Source organism: Rhincodon typus, chromosome 3 (genome assembly GCF_021869965.1).
Source record: "Rhincodon typus isolate 14 chromosome 3, sRhiTyp1.1, whole genome shotgun sequence".
In the NCBI taxonomy this organism is placed as follows: domain Eukaryota; kingdom Metazoa; phylum Chordata; class Chondrichthyes; order Orectolobiformes; family Rhincodontidae; genus Rhincodon; species Rhincodon typus.
The window spans coordinates 50,238,105-50,256,561 of NC_063334.1; the positions used below are offsets into that span (position 1 = coordinate 50,238,105).

The 18,457-nt window shown below is 41.6% G+C and overlaps 1 protein-coding gene across 1 annotated transcript in view; it reads left to right on the top strand.

Moving 5' to 3' along the window:
- Nucleotides 1-18,457, top strand: part of shc3 (SHC (Src homology 2 domain containing) transforming protein 3) — a 212,357-nt gene that overhangs the window by 61,102 nt on the left and 132,798 nt on the right. The window contains exon 2 of the mRNA XM_048595005.1: nt 16,890-16,960. Coding sequence (XP_048450962.1) covers nt 16,890-16,960 — 71 coding nt within the window. The remainder of the gene's footprint in view (nt 1-16,889; nt 16,961-18,457) is intronic.

Genomic DNA, 18,457 nt, shown 5'->3' on the forward strand with positions numbered 1-18,457 from the left:
TCCACGGGCCTATTGCAATGCCAGTTTCAGCATAAATTATTAAATCATGCACTTCATTCAATGTTTCTAAGGTTTTTGCAAGAGTGAACAGTAAATTAATTGAAACCCTACCATTCATTAAAATAAGGTGCATTTATGAAAGGATAGCAATTTTACAGTGTCATTGCTGCTGCTGCCAGTTTTTAATTTTACAAAATGCATTTGAGCTTCATTGTATCCAGAACTTTGTTCACGGAACATATAAGGTCACAGAGTGCTCATATATAAATGGCATGCAATGATGGATCAATCATAATTCATATAAAGTCATTGAAATCTTTCATATGCTTTCAAAGTACAAAGCACTTCCAAGTAAATACAGAAAATTAGGTAGACCAATGCACAAACAAGATTGATTTACTTTTTAGAATATATATGGTTGGCAGTACAGAACTTAAAGGTAGACAAGTCAAAGCACTCGTCAGGACTAGGATGGCTCACTGCATCCATGCATGTATGGACTACCCAAGACATACAAAAGCAATGTTTCTTTACATCCTATCTATAAATTATTTTGCACAACATGACTTGACCAACTGGCTGTGTGAACCATTGTAACCAGTTTTAAAGTGAGCTTTCCATATACACTGTAAAGATTGCTTTCCCAAAGACCACACGAGATGCCATATTGAGAGTAATAGCATGCCCTGTGCTCTTTGAACATCATTAGCTTTTTTCCCAAGTATTACCAGGAAGCCAGTGACATTTGCACTTATGTCTCTATCTTATTGCAATCTAGATGTACCACAAGTGTAAGGACCTGTGATCATTGATTCCCTACAGAGTGGAAGCAGGCCATTCGGCCCATCAAGTCCACACCGACCCTCCAAAGAACATCCCACCCTATCCCTGCATATCCCACCCTAGACTCTATGGGTAATTTAGCATAGTCAATCCACCTAACCTGCACATCTTTGGGCTGTGGGAGGAATCTGTAGCACCCAGAAAAAACCCACACAGGCACAGAGAGAATGTGTAAACTCCATATAGATAGTCACCCAAGGCTGGAATTGAACCCGGGGCCCTGGTGCTGTGAGTGCTAACCACTGTGCCGCCAAAGATCATCAAACTGATGAAGTTAATCACTTATGCAGTTGTGTTCAGTTTCAATAACACCATGTATGCCCAAAGATTGAGTGGAAGCCCATCTATGTGCAACTCTTGCTAACATCTTCATTAGTTAGTATGAGAATGGCATCTTTGATGAGGTGAAAACTAACTACTTACCTCTTGCATACGTCCAGTAAATAGGCAACATCTGCTCACTGTGTAAGCTTGACATCGAGATAGGGCATATTAGAACCATCCTGTGTGACAACGGCAGTTCCGATCAAGTCATCATTTGCTACATATTGCAAATCCTAATGAAAGGGTAGGCAAGTGATGAGGATGACAAAGTCTGCAGAGGAGTATTGACAAGTAAAGTAATTGGGCAAAACCTGGTAGATGGAATATAATGTGGGAAAATGTGAGCTTATGCACTTTGGCAGAGGAGTGGAATATTATTTAAATGAGGAACGATTGCAGAATTCTGTAGCACAGAGGGATTTGGGAGTCCTTGTGCATGAATCACAAAGAGCTAACATCCATTTTACATAGGTTAAATGGAAGGCAGATGGAATTTGGCCTCTATTTCAAAGGGACTGGAGTATGAAAATGGGGTCATCTTGTTAAAACTACATAAGACATTAGTCCGATCACACCTGAAATACTGTGAACTGTTTTGGTCCCCTTATCTAAGGAAGGTTTTACTGGCATTAGAGGTAGTCCAGAGAAAGTGCGCTAGGTTGATCCTGGGCGTGGAAAGATTTTCATATGAGGAGCAATTGAGTTGGTTGGACTTGTACTCATTGGAGACAAAAATGGAAATTGCTGGTAAAGCTTAGCAGTTCTGGCACCATCTGTGGAGACAAATCAGAGTTAATGTTTTGGGTCGAGCATGCTGAGATTCAGAGAAGAAAACAATTGTAAGGGAGGGTGTCATTGACAGTCAGCAGCATCATTGGGGGAGAATGGACTACTACATCTGGCATGTTGACCCCACATACCTGGGGTTGGGGTTGTTTAAAGCTGGAAGATGAAGATGGATGGGTTGGGCGAGAATGTAAGTAAGTTAAAAACCAATGTGGTTGATAGAGAGAGTTAACAGGATGGAAATGTGTACATTTGGCATTCACCAAGAATAAGAAGCTGAGCCTGAAACTCACAATTGAGGAGCAATTGCAGTTTCCCTCCATTATGCTATAAATAACAAGTGCCAGCACACTCAGAGTGGGCAAGGTGCTTCTTTCTGTGAGGGAGGGAGCTTCAATTTTAATTGATGTGAGGCTCTTTAAAGGGCAACTGCATAACAAATGCACCCATACAGTATGCCTAAATATACTTGTGAGCATTATATATCATGTGAACTTTAGGAATGAACCTACTGTGTGGATTCCAAACTTAGCCCAAGAGCACTAGACCACATCATGCAGCACCAGGTTCAATCCCACTCATGACCGTGATAAATAAGCAATATATTGTGGTCTGGGAAGATTCATCCTAGTTGTCAAAGTAGGAATCACTTTCAAAGTATCATTTCTTGCACATGATGGAGAACATAGAACATAGAACATAGAACATTACAGCGCAGGACAGGCCCTTCGGCCCTCGATGTTGCGCCGACCTGTGAAACCAATCTGAAGCCCATCTAACCTACACTATTCCATTATCATCCATATGTTTATCCAATGACCATTTAAATGCCCTTAAAGTTGGCGAGGCTACTATTGTTGCAGGCAGGGCATTCCACACCCTTGCTACTCTCTGAGTAAAGAACCTACCTCTGACATCTGTCCTATATCTATCACCCCTCAATTTAAAGCTGTGTCCCCTCATGCTAGCCATCACCATCCAAGGAAAAAGGCTCTCACTGTCCACCCTATTTAATCCTCTGATCATCTTGTATGTCTCTATTAAGTCACCTCTTAACCTTCTTCTCTCTAACGAAAACAGCCTCAAGTCCCTCAGCCTTTCCTCATAAGAAGTTGCTCAGTTCACACCTTGGATCATAGAACATCATGTAGTGCTAAGGACAGCTAGGCTCTGCATCTTCACTCCTGTAGTTGCATCTAGAATGATTGTCAGCCTGGATGCTATGTTCAAATCATAGAGAGAGACTTGGACCAATAATGTTCTTTCATACGTTGCTCACACTTTGCATCAAGGTTGAAAGTTTCTTTCCTGCCATTGAGATTTTTCTTACATAAGACATTGTGAGTGCTAACAAAACATATTTACACTTTAAGATGATCTGTGGCAGTTGAAAATAAATGCAATATGTCATATCAATACAAAAACAAAAGGTTGCCGATGCCAGAAAATTGAGGTAAAAATAGAAAAGATAGAAATACTCAGCATGTAAGGCAGCTGCAAAGGAATAAACAAGCTTTAACGAATGGATGTCAACCTTAAATGTTGGACAGAATGTCACCTTAATAGACCTGTATATGGAGGAGCGGCTGGTGGTGGGTCAGAATCTGTTTGCCATTGAAGCGAATGGCTCTTTAACCTGACCATAGCATTACCATCTTACATTTGATTTCCTGTTCAATAATAGAGGCTCAGTGGAATGACACATAATCTAATAAGGGAGGAATTTTTGTTTAACATGACTCTGACAATGCTCGGAATGGCTGACTGTGCAATGCATTTTGATGCTTCAATGTGTACAGGTATGGACAGGAAACTTAGAAGGTGGCTCATAAGGTCTTTTAACTCTTATCCAGATGTTCTCTTATACTCAGTTGGCTGGACAACTGTTTTTGAATGTAGATTGATGCCAACAGCATGGGTTAAATTCCCGGAGCAGCTAAGGTTACCATGAAAGACTCTCCTTCTCAACAAAAAAAAAACAAAGAACTGTGGATGCTGGAAATCAGAAACAAAATCAGAAATTGCTGGAAAACTCAGCAGTTCTGGCAGCATCTGTGGAGAGAAGGCAGAGTTATCATTTCAGGTCTAGTGACCCTTCAGAATGGTTCCAGCGTATCTTGATTTTATGGCATAAAGATGTTTTTTACTAAACAAATCACTTTGCTTTCATCAAACTATCTATGTCATTTGCTAATGTTTGCAAGAAATTCCCCTCTATTGGTAAAACTTTTGGGTAAAGCTGCTTCAATATTCTGAGGTGAGAAACTGTGATGCATTGGAGCTGCTGTTGTGAGTGACCATTGTAGCACCAAAAGGACATCTATAGCACTTGTGTGAATTTGTCAGGCAGACTTGTGACAGACACTATATTGATGAAGGCTGTAGCATACATGCAGTTGGATATTGGCTGGAAGTATTCTGCACGAGTCATATTGTTCAGCCACATAAAAAACTGATTTGACACCAGTGATCTCATTTCTTACTTCAGTGTTCCGGTAATAACCTTTCTTACCCTTGCATATGCATTCAAGAAGTGTAGCCCAAATATTGTTCTGTGATGAGCTTGTCGACTGCTAACAGTTTAGTTGCTGGTTGATTACTTCTGATTTTTATTTCATTTGTAGAAATGTTTGATGTGTTCTATAGACATAGTAAGAACTGCTGATGCTGGAGTCAGAGATAACACAGTGTGGAGCTGGAGGAACACAGCAGGCCAGGCAGCATCAGAGGAGCAGGAATGTTGACGTTTCAGGTTGGGACCCTTCTTCAGAAATGCAGGAGGGGGAAAGGAGCTCTGAAATAAATAGAGGAGGGGTGGGGCTGGGGAAGGTAGGTTGGACAGTGATAGGCGAGTCCAGGTAGGGAGCGGTGGGGATTGGTCATTGAGATGGGAGGAGTGGATAGGTGGGAGAGAAGATGGACAGGTTGTGTCAGTCAAGGAGGTGGGGATGACAGGGAGGGTTGGTCATGGGATGAGGCCGGGGTTGGGGAGATTTTGAAACTGGTAAAATCCACATTTAGGCCATTTGGCCGTAGGCTCCCAAGGTGGAATATGAGGCGCTGCTCCTCCAGTTTCTGGGTGGCATCATTGTGAAACTGGAGGAGACTCAGGATGGACATGTCACCCAGGGAGTGGGAGGGGGAGTTGAAGTGGCTCGCAACCGGAAGGTGTTGTCGTTTGTTGCGAACAGAGCCAGGTGCTCTACAAAGTGGTCTCCGAGCCTCCGCTTGGTCTCACTGATGTAGAGGAGGCCAGATTGAGAATAGCAGATGAAATAGACCACATTAGCGGATGTGCAGGTGAACCTCTGTCTGATGTGAAAGATTTGTTTGGTGCCTGGGATGGAGGTGAGGGTGGAGGTGTAGGGGCAGGTGTAGCACTACCTGTGGTTGCAGGGAAAGGTGCCGGGCTGGTGGAGCTAGTGAGGAGTGTGGAGCAGATGAGGGGTGGGGAGGGAAATATACCTTTGGTTGTGGGGTCAGATTGCAGGAGGCGGAAATGGCTGAGATACATTGAATATGGAGGTTAGTGGGGTGATATGTAAGGACAAGGGGAATTCTGCCTTTGTTTTTGTTGCGGGAAGGGGATGTGAGGGCAATCCCCACCACAGCCTACCTGCGCTCACCTATCACCATTCCACCTCCCTTCCCCCTCCCCCATTTCTGAAGGAGGGTCCCGACCCAAAATGTTAACTTTCCTGCTCCTCTGATGCTGACTAGCCTGCTGTGTTCCTCCAGCTCCACACTGTGTTATCTCTGGTGTGTTCTATAGTTGTTCAAAATTCATAACATTTAGAAGGAATGGTATGGCAGGATCTAAAAGACATGTTGACTTTGAGGTTTCTGCACAAATTAGTAGCTCCTAGTCATGGTGATACAACATGTATAGGAACAGTTAGTTGACAGCATGCAGAGTAGAACAAGATGCTGGAAGAGTTGGAGAAGGGCTGTCAGCAGGAGGCCATATCTGCCCAGGGAACAATATTCCTGCCTGAACGTCAGTGATCAACAGTGCATAAATAGGAGAAAATAAATTAGCAAAGACAGAGAGGAGGTTCAGACTGGTCTGACAGGCTCAAAAGTGGATAATAAATCACCACGGCTGGATGAAACTCAGGTTGTTGAGTAACGCAAAGGAGAAATAGCAGGGACTTGCAAAAATTTTCAATTCCTCTCTGATCACAGAGGAGATGCCAGAGGACTGGAGGACAGCCAATGTGGTACTGTTATTCAAGAAGGGGGCAAGGGATAAACCAGGAAACTGCAGGTCAGACAGTCAAACCGTGGAGGTGGGGAAACTATTGGAAGCAATTCTAAGGGACATAATTAATGTACATCCCGAGAACCAGGGATTAATCAAGAAGCAATGGTTTTGTTAAGGAGAAGCAATATCTGACCAACTTGATTGAATTTTTTGAAGAAGTAGCCACATGTGTAGTTGAGGACAATGCATTTAATGTAGTCTACTTGGGTTTCATTAAGGCATTTGACAAGGTCAAGTATGGGAGACTGATAACAAAGGTAAGGGCCCATAGGATCCAAGAAATTTGGAAAAATTGATCCACAGTCGATTGAGTGGCAAGAATGGTGATGGTTGACAGGTGTTTTTCTGACTGGAAGTCTGTGCCTAGTGGGTGCCACAGAGTTCACTCAGTATTGGGGTCCTTGCTTGTTGGTGGTTTCTGTAAATGATTTAGGGTTGAATGTAGGAGGGTTGATCAATAAGTTCACAGACACTGCAAAAATCGGTGGGTTGGATAATAAAAAGATAGCCTTAGACTGCAAGAGGATATAGACAGGCTGGTCAGATAGGCTGATTAGTGGCAAAAAGAATTCAATCTGGGTAGATGTGAGGTGATGCACTTGGGCAGGACAAACGAGATAAGGCAATACATGATGAACAGCAGGACATTGGGAAGCACTGAGGATCAGAGGTAACTTGGTGTGCATGTACACCGGTTCCTTAAGGTGTCAATACAGGTGGAGAAAGTGGTTAAAAAGGCACTTGGCATAGTTGCCTTTATTCATCCAGGCATAAAGTTTAAGAGCATGGAGGTTATGCTGAAACTGTGTAAAACATTTGTTAGGCCACAGCTACAGTATTGTCTGCTATACTGGAATCCACATTATAAGAGGGATGTGATAGCATGGGAGAAGGTGCAGAGAAGATTTACCAGGATATTGCCTGGGCTGGAGAGTTTCAGTTCTGAAGAGAGATTGGACATATTGGAATTGTTTTCCTTAGAGCAGAGGAGATTGAGAGGGTGCATGATTGAGATGTATAAATTTATGTGGAGCATTGATAGTGTAAACAGGAAGAAACCTTTCCTGTTGATGGAGGGGTCAATAACCAGGAGGTATAGCTTTAAGGTAAGGGGCAGAGATTTAGAGGAGATATGAGGAAAAACATTTTCATCCACATTGTGGTAGGAATTTGGAACTCACTGCCTGTAAGGGTGGTACAGGCAGAAACCTTCATAACATTTAAGAAGCATTCAGATGTGTACTCCAATGCCAAGGCATACAAGGCTATGGGCCAAGTGCTGGAAAATGGGATTAGAATAGTTAGATGGTTGTTTTGACTGGTGCAGACATGAGGGACTGAAAGGTCTTTTTTTGTGATGTTGGTCTCTACAATCCTGAAATAAATATACAATGCATAAATACAAATAAACATGCATAAATGCTTGTACTTCAGTAAGGATATCATGCACTGATATTTGCCACCTGCTGAAGCCACAACCACAAACCAAACTCAGACAAGGCTGACATTGCCATTGGCTAGTAAGGTACTTGTGGCTTTTTCTAGACAGCATCTTATAGTTTGCTATTTAGTGTTGCATCAGAGAGGCCACTGATGAAGTTCTGTCTACTGTGACAACAAATTACATTTCATTTTATCCTGCAACAGAGAAACAGGCAGACCAAACATACATCTTTGTAAGAATTGCAGACTTCCCTGTGGCACAGGTTACTGCGTACATATCACTGCAAGCATCGTGTTGCAGGATAGGTAGGATTATTAGGAGGTGTATGCTTACACCATCTTCAGGTAGGGACATGCTAGATTGTGGTGAATTAAGCAGTGCCTGAGGCTTCTGCTGCAATTGACAGGATATGGCATTTGAAGGTGTTTTACTGGTTTTGACCATTCATGTAGAATAAGTGAACAATTTGATGCACCATGTCGAGATGCCACTAGGTTTGACTCCTTTGACACCATTGGCTGTTTGTTTCCACTGCTTCCTGAGTCCCTGAGTCCATGTCTCCATCTCCTCCATGAAGGCCTCCCCTGTAGCACCCAAAAGGTTGGCAGGGTGATCTCTCTGATATCATGCTATTCCTCATGATTTCCCAGATCAGACTTACTTCCTGCATGACTGCTAACACCTGCTCTATCATTATGTACCTTCCATTTAAGTGGTGCGGGCTAGCTTTAATTGGTGTCAGATAATTGAGTTAAACCACAGTAATTACTTATTCTGGGCCTGTAAAAACACAGCTGCAGCTCTGAATTAAGCCAAAAATGAATGAGTGAATGCTGAATGCTGCAAAGACCAAAACATTTGTTCTTCCAAACAATATCAGTTTGTCTAGGAAGCAAGTGGGAGAAGGATAAATTTCACAAATTCGTGCTTTCAGTCCAAAGTGTTCCTGTCCAGGTTGTATATCAGGAGTTTGATTGCAGAGATCAATGGTCTCTGTATGATTTTCAATTATTCAAGTTTAATTCGTAAAATCATTTCATTTATCTTATATTTTAATGTCAGATCTGCTGCCACACGCTACAAATAAAAATCATTAACATAGGAACATAGAAAATAGGTGCAGGAGTAGGCCAATCGGCCCTTCAAGCCTGTACCATTATTCAAACTGATCACGGTTGATTATGTAATTTCAGTATCCCACTCCTGCTTTCTCTTCATACCCCTTTGTCTTCTTAGCCACAAGGGACACATCCAGCTCCCTCTTCAATATATCCAACGAACTGGCCCCAGCAGCTTTCTGTGGTAGAGAATTCCACAGATTCACCCTATAGCAATATCCTAAATAGCGTTGATTTATCCAAATACAAGTTGAGCATTAGTGACTCAACTGCTGACCTGTGCATTTTGGCACTTATATTTCCAATAACTAGAAGCTAGTAACCATAAGACCAGAAGATATAGGAACAGAATTAGGCATTTGGTCCATCCAGTCTGCTCCATGACTGATGTCTTTCTCAACCCTATTCTCCTGCTTTCTCCCTGTAACCCTTAATTACCTTACTAATTTATCTCTGTCTCAAATATATTCCATCACTTAGCCTTGACAGCATTCTGTGGCAATGAGTTCCACAGGTTCACCACCCTCTTTCTGAAGAGAAATTCCTCCTCATTTCAGTTCTGAAGGGCTGTCTCTTCATTCTGAGGCTATTCTTGGGTCCTAGTCTCTACTACTAGTGGAAACATTTTTGCCACAAGTACTATATCCAGGCTTCCCAGTATCCTGTAAGTTTCAATGAGATCCCCCTCGTCCTTCTAAACTCCATTGAGTACAGACCCAGAGTCCTCAACCATTCCTCATATTGACAAGACATCCATACCTGGAATCATTCTTGTAAATTGCTCCTCTGGACCCCCTCCAAAGCTAACACATCCTTCCTTAGACAAGGGCCAAAATTGCTCACAATATTCCGATGCAGTGTGACCAGAGCCTTATACAGCCTCAGCAGTATATCTTTGTCTTTGTGTCCCAGCCCTCTTGAAATGAACGCTATATTGCATTTGCCTTCTTAACTGACAACTGAACCTGCATGTTAACTTTAAGAAAATCCTGAACTAGGACTCCTGAGTTCCTTTGTCCTTCAGATTTCTGAAGCCTCTTCCCATTTAGAAAATAGTCTATGCTGATATTTTTCCTACCAAAGTGCATAACCTCATAATTTCACACATTGTACTCCATCTGCCACTTCTATGCCCACTCTCCAAGTCCATCTGCAGCCTCCCCTCTTCCTCAACCCTACCTGTCCCTCCACCTATCTTTGTGTCCTTGCAAACTTAGCAACAATGCCCTCAATTCCTTCATTGTTAATGAATGATTGTTAATGTATAAAGTGAATAGTTGTGGTTCCCAACACTGACCTGTGCAGAATTCTACTAGTCATTGTGGCTGCTATCCTGAAAAAGACCCCTTTATCCCTTTCGCTGCCTCTGCCAGTCAAGAAATCCTCTAGCCATACCAATGCCTTACCCCTAACACTACAGGCTTTAGCTTATTTAGGAGCCTCATGTGCGGCACCTTGCCAAAGGCTTTCTGGAAATCCAAATAGATCATGCTCACTGACTCTCCTTTGTCTAACTTGCTTATTACCTTCTCAAAGAATTCTAACAGATTTGTCAGGCATGACCTCCCCTTGACAAAGCTGTGCTGACTCAAACCTATTTTAGCATGCACTTACAAGTAGTCTGCAATCTCATCTTTAATAATGGACTCTAAAATCCTGTCAAAAATCAAGGTCAGGCTATCCGGCCTATAATTTCCTGTCATTTGCCTCCCTCCCTTCTCGAACAGGGATATTATGTTAGCCATTTCCAATTCTCTGATTCCTGAAAGATTATTGTCAATGCTTTCGCAATCTCCTCAGCTATCTCCTTCAGAACTCTGGGTTGCAGTCCATCTGGTCTGGGTGATTTACCCACCTTCAGACCTTACAACTTTTCCAGCATCTTCTGCTTAGTGATGGCCACTACATTCACCTCTGCCCCCTGGTTCTTTTGAAGTTCTGGTATGCTACTGGTGTCTTCCACTGTGAAGCCTGATGCAAAGTACCTGTTCATTTCCTCTGCCACATCTTCATTTTACATTACTACTCCAGCCTCATTTTGGAGCTGTCCAATGTTGACTCTTGCCTGTCTCATATCTTTTCATATATCTAAAAATTTCTTGTAAATTTTCTTTTATATTATTAGCACGCTTGCTCCCATATTTCATTTTCTTTCCCCTTTATTGCTTTCTTAAGTTATCCTCTGCTGGTTTTTAAAGGCTTCCCAAACCTCTGGCTTCCCACTAATCATCATCACATTGTCTGCATTTTCTTTTGCTTTTATGCTGTCCCTGACTTCTCTTGTCAGCCATGGTCACCTCATCCTCCCCTTAGTATGTTTCTTCTACCGTGGGAATGTCTGCTGTGCCTCCCAAAATACCCCAGAAAGTCCTGCCATTGCCACTTCACCATCTTCCCTGCTAGGCTGTCCTTCCAATCAACTCTGGGCAACTCTTCCCTCATGTCTGTTACATCTGATTCAAGCTTCTCCCTCTCAAATTGCCGAGTGAATTCTATCATATTAGGTCACTTCCCCTGAGGTTTCCTTCACCTCAAGTTGCATTGTTTTGGAACTTTGGAAAAAAGAGATCAGAACAATAGTACTTTTAAAAAAAGGAAGAGAGACAAAGCAGAGAACACGTGAGAGGTGAAAAATGAGCAGTGAACCTGCACAGCTGCATGCCTCTGCTGTTTAGTAACAAGTATCTCTGGACATTGGAGTTCATTCTAAGAAGAATAAGCAAACAGTGAAAATCACAGCTGACCTTGGAGAAACCTGTGTGTGGGAGCTCACAGCAGGGGAGCAGCTAAGTGGCTTTTAAAAAAGGGTAACCTTACTGTTTTTTTTAAATAAACCTACAATAGTGAGTAGAGTGGGGTTTTCTTTTGATTATATGTTTTATTGAGATCTGTCTCTTGATTAAACTTTAAAAATATAAAGCATATGTACTAAGTTATCCAAGAGCAGTGTTTGTAGAGGAGTAAGACTGTGCTATTTTCTGGGTCTGTAGATAGTTAAGGTGCAAAGATGGCCTTTAGTAGAGTGATATGCTCTTCTTGTCAGATGTGAGAGAGTAGGGAAAGTTCCCATGTTACTGATGATCATGCTTGCAGGAAGTGTGCTTGGTTGCGAATCCTATCGGATTGTATGGATCAGTTGGAGCAGCAGTTAGAGGCAATGAGGAATTTACACGAGCCAGAGGGTGAGATGGATGGCAGTTTCAGGAAGGGAGAAAAACCGCAGCCACAGTCATGCAGATAGGTTACCTCCATGAAAGGCAGGAGGGATAGGCAGGTGGTGCAGGAATCTCCTGTGGCCATCTCCATCTCAAACAAGGATACACTGGTGAGGAGGTTTGCTAGAGCTGCTTGGGAGGATTTAAACTAGTTGTGGGGGAGTGCAGGGAACAAAGGAAAATGGTAAGAAATGAGATCAGTCTGAGACTGGTGCAGTTGGGAAAAGAAACCACTCAAACAGTCAAGGCAGGCAGGAACAAAGCAGATAGCGAGATAGGACTGATAAATTAAACTGCATTTTTTCAATGCAAGAGGCTGAATAGGTAAAGCAGATGAACTCGGGATTTGGGAACATGGAACTGGGATATCATAGTGATTACAGAAACGTGGCTCAGGGATGGACAGGACTGGCAGCTTAATTTTCCAGGATATAGATGCTATAGGAAGGATAGAAAGGAGGGCAAGAGAGGAGGGATAACATTACAGCTGTACTTAGGGAGGATATTCCTGAGAGTACGTCCAGGGAAGTTATTTGGGAAAAATTGAGAAATAAGAAATGGCTGCCCACCTTATTGGGATTGTACTATAGATCCCCCCTACACCTCCCAAACAATAACCAGCAGGAAATTGAAATACAAATTTGTAAGGAGGTCTCAGTTATCCGTAAGAATAATAGGGTAATAATGGTAGGGGATTTTAACTTTCAAAACATGGACTGGGACTGCCATAGTATTAAGGGCTTGAATGGAGAAAAATTTGTTAAGTGTGTACAAGAATATTTTCTGATTCGGTGTATGGATGCGTCAAATAGAGAAGGAGCAAAACTTGACCTACTCTTGGGAAATAAGGTAGGGCAGGTGACTGAGGCGTCAGTGGGGGAGAACTTTGGGGCCAGTGATCATAATTCTATTAGTTTCAAAATTGTGATAGAAAAGGATAGACCGGATCTAAAAGTTAAAGTTCTAAATTGGAAGAAGACCAATTTTGACATATTAGGCAAGAACTTTCAAAAGTTGATTGGGAGCAGATATTCGCAGGCAAAGAGATGGCTGGAAAGTGGGAACCCTTCAAAAATGAGATAACGAGATTCCAGAGACACCATGCTCCTGTTAGGGTGAAGGGTAAGGTTCATACGTGTAGGCAATGCTGGAAGACTAGAGATATTGAGGTTTTGGTCAAGAAAAAGAAGAAAGCATATGTCAGGTATAGACAGCAGAGATCGAGTGAATCCCTAGAAGAGTATAAAGGCTGTAGGAGTATACTTAAGAAGGAAATCAAGACAGCAAAAAGGGGACATGAGATAGTTTTGGCAAATGGGGCTAAGGAGAATCCAAAGGGATTTTACAAATATTTTAAGGACAAAAGGGTAACTAAGGAGAGAATAGGACCCCTTAAAGATCAGCAAGACCACCTACGTGTGGAACCGCAAGAGATGGGGGAGATACTACGTGAGTATTTTGCTTGTGTTTACTGTGGAGAAGGACATGGAAGCTAGCGAACTTGGTGGAGTAAGTAGTGACATCTTGAAAAATGTCCATATTACGGAAGAGGAGGTGCTTGACGTCTTAAAACGCATAAAGGTGGATAAATCCCTGGTACCTGATCAGGTGTACCCTAGAACTTTGTGGGAAGCTCGGGAAGTGATTGCCGGTCCCCTTGCTGTGATATTTGTGTTGTCGATAGCCGCAGGTGAGGTGCCAGAAGACTGGGGGTTGGCTAATGTTGTGCCACAATATAAGAAAGGTGGTAAGGAAAAGCTAGGGAACTATAGACCAGTGAGCCTGACATTAGTGGTGGGCAAGTTGTTGGAGGGGATCCTGAGGGACAGGATTTACGTGTATTTGGAAAGGCAAGGACCGATTACGAATAAGGTTAGAAGTCACATGACACCCAGTTATAGTCTAACAGGTTTATTTGAAATGACAAACTTTCAGACCGCTGCTCCTTCGTCAGATGAAGTGAAGAGAAGCACACAGGCACAGAATTTATAGGCAGAGAGATCAAAAGATCGTGCAAATAGTGTGAACGGAGTGTGGACATGCTGAATACAGACAGCATACAGCAAAAAGGCACGAAGACATACACAAAGCTTTTAAAATGTCTTAATGTGTACATTTTAGCTTAGATTACGCACAGCCCCTTTGATTATGTTGATTATTTTTGGTCAGTGGAGCCGAGTTGTCTCTTTGTAACTGGCTCTCTCATACAGCGTCTTCACTGAGATGGACAGGCTCATGGCCCAATCATGATTGTTCATGATGTTATCATGTTATTCCATCCATTTGGTTTGTCTCCAGCACCAACTTATTTTAATTTTTTTTTGTAATTATCTCTCTGCCTCAATTAATCGGATAATAGATCATCCCTTCTCTTGCTATTCAGCTGTTGATGCATTACTCACACTGTCTTACACTTTTGATCACTTGTAGAGACTTATTATTCAGCATGTCGACACTCCACTCACACCATGTGTATGATCTGTTGATCTCTATGCCTCTAAATTCTGTGCCTGTGCGCTCGTCTTCACCTGACAAAGGAGCAGCGCTCTGAAAGCTTGTGATTTCAAATGAACCTGTTGGACTATAACCTGGTGTTGTGTGACTTCTGACCTTGTCCACCCCAGTGCAACACCGGCACCACTACATCATAAATAGGGATAGTCAACATGGCTTTGTGCATAGGAAATTGTGTTTCACTAACTTACGTGAGTTTTTTGAAGACGTAATAAAGAGAATTGATGAAGGCAGAGCTGTGAACATGATCTGTATAGATTTCAGTAAGATGTTCAACAAGGGTCCGCGTGATAGACTGGTTAGCAAGGTTAGATCACATGGAATACAGGGAGAACTAGCCATTTGGATACAGAACTGGCTTGAAGGTAGGAGGCAGAGGGTGCTGGGGGAGAGTTGCTTTTCAGATTAGAGGCCTGTGACCAGCAGTGCGCCGCAACGGTTCATCATTTATATAAATGATTTGGATGTGAACATAGGAGGTATGATTATTAAGTTTGCAGATGACACCAAAATTGATGGTGTATTGGACAGCGAAGAAGGTTACCTCACAATATAATGGGACCTTGATCAGATGGACTGATGGGCCGAAGAGTGGCAGATGTAGTTTACTTTAGATAAATGTGAGGTGCTGCATTTTGGAAAGGCAAATTAGAGCAGGACGTATACTCTTAATGGTAAGGTGCTGGGGAGTATTGCTGAACAAAGAGACCTTGGAGTACAGGGTCTTAGTTCCTTGAAAGTGGAGTCACAGGTAGACAGGATAGTGAAGAACGTGTTTGGTATGCTTGCGTTTATTGGTCAGTGCATTGAGTGTAGGAGTTGGGATGTCATGTTGAGGCTGTACAGGACATTGGGTAGGCCGCTTTTGGAATACGACATTCAGTTCTGGTCTCCCTGCTATAGGAAGGGTGTTGTGAAATTTGAAAGGGTTCAGAAAAGAGTTACAAGGTATTGCCAGGATTGGAGGGTTTGAGCTTTAGGGAGATGCTGAATAGAATGGTGCTATTTTCCCTGGAGCGTCAGGAGCTAAGGGATGACCTTATAGAAGTTTATAAAGTCATGGGGCATAGATAGGGGGAGTAGCCAAGTCTTTTCCCCAGGATAGAGGAGTCCAAAACTAGAGGGCATAGGTTTAAAGTGAGAGGAGAAAGATTTAAAAGGGACCTAAGGGGCAATTTTTTTCACACAGAGGGTAGTGTGTGTATAGAATGAGCTGCCAGAGGAACTGGTGGGTTGGTACAATTACAACATTGAAAAGGCATCTGGTACATGAATTGGAAGGATTTAGAAGGATTATGAGTCAAATGCTGGTGAATGGGACTAGATTAATTTAGAATATCTGGTTGGCGTGGACGTGTTGGACCAAAGAGTCTGTTTCCATGCTGTACAGCTCTATGACTCTAAGCATGCTAATCAGGTGGTCTCATTCTCTCTTCTTTCTCTTTCAACAATGGTTAATAGTTTTTCTGGTCATTCCATACAGTGATATTGTGAATATATTTTTGAAACTCCTTCTGTTTATTATCTGTTGTGAAATTGTAGACATTTGGCAAGTAGGTAGTCCTGATCGTATCAGTATTTAACTTTTAACTCAAGTTAATGCCATTTTGTCTGTTTAACTATTTTTACCCTAATATGACTTGCTTTGTGGACATGCAGCATGTGTGATTATTGTGCTCTTGAAAGCATTCTAAAATATGTAGCCTAGAAAACCCACAGGGGTCTGATACTGGTTGTTATGTTTGTCCCATGTATACAATATGATATCAAACTAAGGTAGTTGAAACTGTCAAAGGTTTGTTGAAATTCATGCGCTGGAGAGTGTGCCCTCAGTAGTTTAGGGATATATTTGTTGTTCACCATAGTGGCACCCTCATCCTGTGAATGAATAAAAAGAAAGAAAATCACCCTTAGTTGAAGACTCTACAAACATCAGGGCTAGCCTATCAATTTGCTAGGAAGCATAGTTTTCAAGTCAAGCACTGTTAGAAAATAAATCTAGGTGTCTCAGACTGATGTTCGAAGGAGGATAGCTCCAAGCCACAATAAAATTATTTGAGGTTCCCAGGTCTCAAAGCTTTTTTCTTTATATTTATATTCAGTGTTTATATATGCTAAATTCTAGTTGTGACTAAATACTGGAAGTACTTAGCAAAACAGGAGCCATTTGCTGAAAAAAAATTAATTTTATTATTTCAAAATTATTTTTATTATTTTATTATTCCTTTATAAGATGCTTTTATGTGTTGGAAGAAACTTTTTTTTAGAAAATTGACATTTCAATATCTGATGGAGCGACGTTATTGATATTCCAGACTAAGCTATGGAAAATAACCAAAAATATTTCTTCAAAACCATGTAATTCAGATTTTTTTTTGCAGTACCTGGGCTGTATAGAGGTGTTACGGTCTATGCGTTCCCTTGATTTTGGCACAAGGACACAGATTACAAGGTAATGTGCCTATTTTCAAATATATTACTCTGAAACATTCCCATTATAATGCTTTAATTCTTGATCCTGCTCATGTTAACATTAAGTATTTACCATGCAACTAAATAAAATCATGCTGGAACCTAAGTGAACTGTATATATACTAAATGAATGTTATGCCATTCTTTCAGACAGCTCACTGACTTTGCAATTACTTCACAGAGAACTTCTCATTTCTTTTACAATGTGCTGCTTAAACTGATCATGTGTTTGTGAAAAAGTATAAGTTTTAACAGTAATTTATTGTTTCAGCTTTGATCTTGACAATGTTAGACTTATGGGACAGGGAAGCTTCTTCTCAGTCAGAAGGAAGGAAACTAAGCTGCTGGAAATTCAGGATTTTTTTTAGTTGCAACTGAAAATAATCATGTGATCTGCCTGAAAGCAGGTCATTGACTCAGCATAATCTTTCTCTCTCTCTCTAACTTGTACCATTTTTTAAATTTGCCAGTAATATCCTTCAATTTTCTAGCCATCTGACATTGATATTCACTCTTTCCTTTTCCACTTTTTCCTTAAATCTTGCATCAATACATCTTAGAACATAAGAGCTAGGAGCAGGAGTAGGCCGTCCGGCCCTTGGAGCCTGCTCCGCCATTCAATAAGATCATGGCTGATCTTTTTGTGGACTCAGATCCACTTACCTGTGTTCTCACCGTATCCCTTAATTCCTTTATTGTTCAAAAAAAATCTACCTTATCTTTAAAAACGTTTACTGAAGTAGCGTCAACTACTCCACTGGGCAAGGAATTCCATAGATTAACAACCCTCTGGGTGAAGAAGTTCCTTCTGAATTCAGTCCTAAATCTGCTCCCTCTAATCTTGAGGCTATGCCCTCTTGTCCTAGCTTCACCTGCCAGTGGAAACATCCTCTCTACTTCTATCTTATCTATTCCCTTCATAATTTTAATTGTTTCTATAAGATCCCCCCTCAATCTTCTGAATTCCAATGAATATAATCCCAATCTACTCAGTCTCTCCTCATAAGCCAATCCCCTCAACTCCGGAATCAACCTAGTGAACCTCCTTTGCACCCACTCCAGTGCCAGTACATCCTTTCTCAAGTCCGTTTCATCTTAAGATTCACCCTTTCCAGATTCTGCCCTTTCCTAATCATTTCACCTGGTGAAAACTTGTGTTTTCAAGTAAGCCTAATCATTTCAAAACATTCATTGCCCATTCACTCTTGCCAGAACTACATGACTTATTATTCTTTTTTCTGTTGAGCAGATCCTCTCTATGATCATCCAAAAATACATTTCTAAGCTATTTAGCAAGATGGTTTGCTGTTTGCATAAAGTTCATGTTTCCCATCCATATAAATATGCATGCCCAGTCAAGCTGTTTACAAATCACTTTTTCAGTTGTTCATTCAGCTACCAAATTAACAACAGTCTCTTCTTACCAGATGTGGCCTTTCCTGTTAATATCCTTCTTCTTATGTCTTAGTTGCACCTT